Genomic DNA, 7,329 nt, shown 5'->3' on the forward strand with positions numbered 1-7,329 from the left:
GACATTTTAGCTACATGCTTTAACCCTAGTAGACCAACTCATAAATAGAAACTTGGTCCACTCTGGTACAATTGTTTCCTTCCATTTCAGGGTTAACAATCCCATTCAGTTTTCATCTGTCTGACTCACTGTTCTTTTTGTTGGTCATTTCCAGGTTCAGACTGTCTTTCATTCATTCACTGTTTTTGTTTTCCTCTTCATTTGTGCATTAAACTTCCTTTATCTGTTTCCCAGGGTTACATCCAGCTGTTGTCTTGTATGTCTTGCTTCTCCCTTACTGCTATGTCTTTCTTACTGTTGTCTGCATTCTTATAGACTTTTTTCAATGGTACAGGTACATTTATCTATTTTTTTTACAATTTAGGATCACTTTTGTTAAGGTACATTAATGCTGACTGACCAATGTTATCATTGTTACATGTTAGAATGTTAGTTTTGAGTCATAGGTTTAGGATATTGTTTTTTTAACCCCTTTGTAAGCTCATTGCAGTTTTTTGTAAACAAATGATCACTATTCCCCTTTTAATTTTTGAAGGCCTAGGTTAGATGCATAGAAGTCTGTAATTCATGCAAGTTAGCTTACTAGAAATTCAATGTCATACCTTTTCTAACTACATGTACAGTATCTGTATTGTATCTGTATACTTGGTTTTATCCACTTGCAGTCAGTTGTTTTGGAAATGAACATGCAGTAAAGATGACTTGATTCCGTCCGTAGGAGTGAAGCAGACATCATGCCCCTTCTGGAGGTACAGGACATGATCGACATGGGGGAGAAACCAGACTGGCGCTGCGTCTTCACGTACGTCCAGTCACTCTTCAACAACCTCAGAAGACTCGAGGCAAAGGGACTGGTACCTCGGGGAGGGCAGAGACATCAACCTGTAGACAACGATGATAGTGATGATGAGGACGATCCGCCCATGTTTGCCGCTTCTTCTGTTAAAGTGAAGACGTTTTAAAGAGTGACGCTTTAATATCTCTTTTAGAAACATACATAAGTTATTATGAGTGCTGGCAAACGTGTGACCTATTGCTCAAGTAGCAGTTATCTTAAAATTTTTGGGGCTTTCTTTTTTTTCAAGCCATAGTACTGCATTCTTACAGATTTTGAAATCAGTCTTTTGTGATAATTGAAACTGAATGTGTGATCCTAAACTTTATTCCTGCAGAGTTATGTTGAAAACAACTTTGGAAGCATTTGAACAATTGGTCACCAACAGCATACTAGTACATATACATGTAATATAGATAATATACACTACGGTTATGGATATCAAATGTTGAGAGAGAGCACCCGAGTGTTGCAATACGAAAAGATATTTTATACCACTGCACGTGCCTTTTAGATGATGTAAGAGTTACGCCATGTGAAATATAGTGTAAGGCCACTATAGAAGTGCAACAGAAGTGTTTTTCTATCCAAGCCAACTATTAAACATGTAAGCTGTTGAACGACTTTTTTAAGAATCATGCAACTGTTGAAGATTGGACGCGATTATGGATAGAAAAGTTTTTACTTCAGAATTGTGGTACCATGATTGTTGTGCAGTTGATTTAACAGGTTATAGAGTTTACTGAAGAAGGGTGACAAGTTTTATAAGAAGAATCTGCCATGTCATGTATGCCTCCTAGTGGACGTACAAGGAACTGCAGCGCACCTGTACATAGTGCAAGGCACACTCTGTATCCAACTACTGTATGTTATTTTGATACATTGTTGCAGTAAGTTCAATGTATTTGTACCATAATGTCAACATTTTTAACATGTCAGGTTTTTATATCATCATGTATAGAGGGAGATATATGTCTTTTATTTAACCAACCCATTTAAACAGCACTGAACATTTTACTGGGCAAGAGTCTTAGATAAGATTTATACAGTAGTGACAGAATCCTTGGGATTGAAAGTTTTTAAACTGCTTCATGTACATTTTAGATAGACTTCTGTCCAGTTTACACAGGTATCATTGCAAATCATGAAGAGATAGTTACTTGGGCCCAGGCCTGCTTGGGCCTGAGATGAAAGGTTCTAGTCTCATGCATGTAGATAGGCAATAATGCAAACAAAGCAATAATCCTGTATACATTCAGGGCTACTGTACAGATACAGATACAAAGGCACCATGTAATGTAATATCACTGTTGTAATATCCACAAAATACTGAAGTCTTATGCAGCTGGTAACAAAACACATGCTTGCCAACTGTGCAAAACTACATTAAGTTTGTAGAGTTTCTGAAGAAAATGGGGTCTGATGTATCTTCAAAGATGAAATATCATGTACAATGTGTATTATCTAATTTTGCACTGCTAAATTCATGTAATCAAATGGGGACAAATAACAGCAAGGGCTTTTGTGGGGAGATCTAGAAATGTACTCCATGTCTCTGGCAAAGGGGGGAAGTTTTGGGGACCGTTGAAATGACATGTGAGTAAATCAGTTGGTAAAGTTAAAAAAAATGTATCTAATGCAAAAAGAGGTCAGTACAGTGTAAATAAGTGCAAAATGTCCAAAAGTTTTAGGTTATTACCATCAGATAGGAATAGGAGCTGAAGTGTTATTGGAAGCTTTTTTTATGAAAGTTATACCTGTATTATTTCCACCTCAGAGGTTATCCGAATGCACCATGCATGGAGTGTTCAGTACCACACTTTTGTGCACCGTTTTGCTTCTCCAGAGGAGCATGAATGATTACGAATAAAAGCCATGAAGTGATGGAAGCAAGCTGTATTTCTTTGTAAGATGTGATGTACGAGTTTCACGAAATGTTCTACCAGCTACCAGCAAACCTAACATTATCATTCATCTTACATTGTTAGATCAAAAATACATACTACCTGAATCATCAAGACACTAAACAATACAAGCTTTACATATAATTCAATACAATAGTCTTTCGATCATCTTTTATACAAAATATTGGTTACATCTCTAAACAATCTCTACACAACAATATTTTATGGACTGTCTTTTCTCCTTTTGTTGGGTTCCTCCAACAGAGGATCTTCTGCCTTCCTCTTGTCCAAGCTCACATCAATACTGTCCACAAGCAGTTGATGCGAATCTTCCCCCACATCCATAATAATGTTAGAACTCTCTGGGACCCCGTCAGGTGCCATAAGCTCCCTGCCATCGTTGTCAGACCCGTTGGAACCGCCGTGCATGTTGTGTGTGACGTAAAGTGTCTGAAACTGCACCTGCTGCTGTGTAAGTTGTGAGCCGGTGGAGACAGACTGGACAGTCTCCTGGGATGCAGCAGTTTCAGAGTCTGATGGGGACAACATGGTCACCAGGATGGGGTGAGAGGCCTGGCGTGGGGAGGAAGAAATCAAAGTAGTTGATTAAAAGAAAACATTTTGCAACTATTTCAACTTCAATAAATCTGATGACTGCATAAGCCCCATCATACATATAGTTAATAAATATATAGCTAGCTGTAATTTAGCAAAGCCATAGCTTGTCAGTGCTAAGCTTTCCAGTACCATACTTTAAATTTCAAAGAAAACTTGAGCAGAGATATTAAGACGACTTCAAATACAAGGTCTATAAATTCTACTTAAGTTTGTGCAGTAACCTGGTGATACCATGTCCAGTGAGGTCCTTGCTGCCAGACATAGCAGTGACATCCAGTCTATAAAAGAGGAAACATGACTAGACTACGAAGTATAACATTTATTAGAGCAGCTGATGTAGAGTGTTGGCTACCTGTTGTTTTCCCTGGTCGTGCTGACGGAGGAGGGCCACCTGCTGTTCCAACAGCTGCCTGTGCTCCCTGTTCAGTCTCTCGATCAACTCCTGGATCTGTGTGTCTGTAGTGTCATATAAAAAAGAATAATGCCCTGACTTATTTATTTCCAGAGTCTAACAAGTTTATATAACTACAACGTTACTACTCAAGTAGTGGGGTATAGTCATGGATATATCCATGCTACTAGTATCAGAATTGGGTTTATTTACGTGTACATATTCTTCCAAAAAGTTAACAGACCTTCTGGTGGCTCCTGCTGTGTTCTCTGTCTGTCAGCCATACTGGGACTTGATGAGGAAAGGTCTTGCACCTGAATAAACAAGCAAATGCTAGCTTGTTACCTCATACATTTTGTACATATATATATTAAACATCCAAGTCAATGTATGACTGCTGATATAAACTACTAGTAATTGGTGCACTTTCTGTCTTAAAATGCTGTTGTATGCTCCTAAAATGTCTGGAGTAGTCTGGAGGGCTGAATCCTGTCCCTTCCTTTCACCTGCTGCTTCAGCTGTGCTATCTCCTCCCGCAGCTGCCTCTCCATGTCGTCCCTGTCCACCTGCAGGAAAGGTGTAAAGGGTTAGCTATTCAGTCGTTTGAACGGCGATTTTAGTGTCCATTCAACGTCTTAATGGTAATGTTAGGATCTATTATGTTCTAAGAATAAAGTTTTTTGAGTTGAAGTCTTGGCGTGCAGATGTCTTTTTTTGCACTCCAGTGTTTTTTTGTTTTTTTTTCTTTTTTACTTCCACCTCCGTCATTGTCCAGACTTCCATTTCTTGCAAACATGAGCGGTAGACCCACGGGAGCACGAGAATCAACATCCTCCTCCTCCCTTTACACAATCATCTTACACACCTGCAGCTGCTGGTTCTGCGCCTGCAGCTGCTCCACCTCCGCCTGCAGCTGCCTGCGCTGTTCCAGCAGCCGCAGGATGTTGTCCTGCGTCAGCGTGCCCTCAAGGTCGTCCTGAGACAGGCTGTTGGCATCCACCATGTCAGACTGAGCCTCGTAACTCACGACTTCACAGTGATCGGCACCCAGGTCTCCCTAAGGGTTAGCACAACAACGAAATTGTGATCAAAAACTTTCATTTGGTACAGTGTTCTAGACAGCCTGAAAATTTTTCCATCATCTTGATTTTGTTTAACATAACATCATGTCAAATGACAGAAAGATGGGTGAGCCATACCAAAGACTTGGTACATACTGCTTTCTCTCCTTAGCACTCAGCATTTGGGAAAGAGTATGGCAGTTAAACACACACCAATACCAGTGGACTAGCCCTTTGTTGTAGTGATTGCACTACTGTGTGGCCCAAGGGCTATTGAACCGGAGATGGGATGGATAACTTTAACTTTAAGACTTATCCAATTCAATTACCTGAGCATTTTCTGGAATGAGGACAAATGTCTGACCATCTGAAGTAGCCACGATCTCATTGGCTGCCACGCCATTTGGCACAGCTGTCTCTCCCTTGCTGTCATTGGTCAGCTGTGCGGTTGTCATGACAGCCTCAGTGAGGACAGGATGAATGCTAGAAAACTGGGAGGATGTGGTGGTGAGGGCGTGGGTAGCACTGCCTGCTTCTAGTAAACTGTCGCCTGGCTCAGGGTCGATCAGTTCCTGCCATCAAAACAGAAAAGGAAGAGTAACATTGTCACTGTTTCTGCACAATATTTGGAAGGCTATTGTAATGAACTAGCCAACAAATACATGTACAAATACAATCCTGAAAGTTCATCTGTATTGAATTAGTAGTTACATATTTAGAGTTAAAATTTTTGTTCCAACACAAGAGAATTGTTCTCACCTAGACTAAAGCTTTTGACCAGTTGATGTCATACTTCAGAGAAGCCACGTGGCAAGTCTTACTCGAGTCGAAGGCTCTAGGTGAGAACAATTCTCTTGTGTTGGGACAGACGTTTTAACTCTAAACAAATACAAACACACACATACTTTTGATATAGAGCTAATACAGTTTATTGTAACCATACTCTGAGTAGCAATAAGATAAAGAGAGAAAATCAGAACGTACATTTGGGATCTGTATCTGGAAGGTAGTCTGTGGGTGCCTGAAGTGTGTCTTGTAGTGCTTGACTGCCTCGTCTCTCCTGTTGAAGCCATTCCTGCACCTGTAGCAGTGCCAGTGGGCTCCCTTAAACCTCTTCTCACCCTTAATCACTCCCACAATCTCACAGGACTTACAGCAGCGCAGGACCTTCAACCCTGTAAATGTCAAAGCACAATGAAAAATAATCAAGATTTAAACCTGTCACTAGAGTCAGTAGGTATACTTATACTTGCTTATATACAATGTAGGTAGATGTTTGTTCAACATTCCATCTGTTTCCAAAATACTATATTACATACAGATGTACCAGGTATGTGTGAAATTTTTTCCAGCTATGCCATTCAGGCCAACAGTCCATAACTCCAGGACTGCACATTTTCTGTTGACTTTCTTTTGAAATCTTTTGTCTTTAACCAAATTTTTCACTTTGACTACTTGTTTCTTCATGAATACATTTTCCCTATGAACACACAGACAGTTATAGTAACTTTAATATACTGCTAACATAGTAAAAAGATGTTTTTTTACCAGCAAACTCAATGCTCTTGTCCACATGCTTGACTCTGAAGTGTGCCTTGAGTATGACGGGGTCTCCATACGAGTCAGCCTTGGTACACAGTGGACAGTGGTAATGCACGCTGCTCCTGTTGGCACAGGTCTGGTCGATACACGACTGTGGGGTGTAGTTCAGCTCTGTGCCCTTCAGTCGGACAGATGGGTGGGTCTGTGTGGGATAATAGATACTTTGTTATTCATAACAAGTCGCAAGTTTTCAAGAAATTGTATCTAGCCTGGTACACGCTGCTTCTGTTGGAACAAGTCTAGTCGATACACGACTGTGAAGTGTAGTTCAGCTCTGTACCCTTCAGTCGCACAGACATGACAGATGGGTGAGTCTGTGGGGGATGATAGATAACGTTTAAAAAAAATTGTACCTAGCTAAATTATGCTTCAAACTGGAAGACACTTAGGACTGGAAAGACCTACATGTAATCATTTCTCCAAGCAGATGTTGGGAGGGATAATTTTCTGGCTTGTTCTGTGGCAGAGAACCCCGAAGATGCAATGTTTTCATGCAATTTGTTTGCCTTCTTTCTCCAAATCGACATATAACGAGGTAATGTTTTTATCTTTCCCCTCACTATGATTTTTTTTGCGTTATGCTAAATGCCCCTGGTGCAATCCCCCTCCCTCCTTCCAAGATCGCCCCTGTACAAGTACCCCTCTACAAAATAGAATAGAATCTCCACGTCCAGCTATACAAATCAGTCCAGGATTTCATATCTAATGCATCAAAAACAGCATGTTATAAGAAGCATAATTTTTATGTCAAGTATCAGCAGCTCAGGAGCTCATATGCAGACGACGTTTCCGACATTTTCCATCAAGAAGACGTCGGCATAAATTCTGCCCCTGCGAAACTCGTCATTCTCGCAGCATCTCCTATCGACTGCTTACCTGAATAGCTCCCGGGTTGGCCTGAGTTCTTATGATTTCCAT

General features: G+C 40.5%; 2 protein-coding genes across 2 annotated transcripts in view; one reads left to right on the forward strand and one right to left on the reverse strand.

Moving 5' to 3' along the window:
* Positions 1-2,724, forward strand: part of LOC109471694 (cytospin-A-like) — a 61,577-nt gene extending 58,853 nt beyond the window's left edge. Inside the window, exon 19 of the mRNA XM_019771446.1 lies at positions 719-2,724. Within this exon, the coding sequence (XP_019627005.1) occupies positions 719-962 (244 nt within the window). The 3' untranslated portion in view covers positions 963-2,724. The remainder of the gene's footprint in view (positions 1-718) is intronic.
* Positions 2,725-2,809: 85 nt separating this feature from the next.
* LOC109472448 lies at positions 2,810-7,329 on the reverse strand. The gene is made up of 9 exons (XM_019772603.1): positions 7,288-7,329; positions 6,358-6,553; positions 5,794-5,984; positions 5,139-5,381; positions 4,614-4,805; positions 4,255-4,314; positions 3,993-4,062; positions 3,710-3,813; positions 2,810-3,312 (listed from the first exon to the last, which is right to left on the reverse strand). Exons 1-9 carry the CDS (start codon positions 7,327-7,329, stop codon positions 2,962-2,964), a joined length of 1,449 nt encoding a protein of 482 aa, XP_019628162.1. The 3' UTR covers positions 2,810-2,961.

Source organism: Branchiostoma belcheri, unplaced genomic scaffold (genome assembly GCF_001625305.1).
Source record: "Branchiostoma belcheri isolate BF01 breed outbred unplaced genomic scaffold, Haploidv18h27 scaffold1, whole genome shotgun sequence".
NCBI lineage: Eukaryota > Metazoa > Chordata > Leptocardii > Amphioxiformes > Branchiostomatidae > Branchiostoma > Branchiostoma belcheri.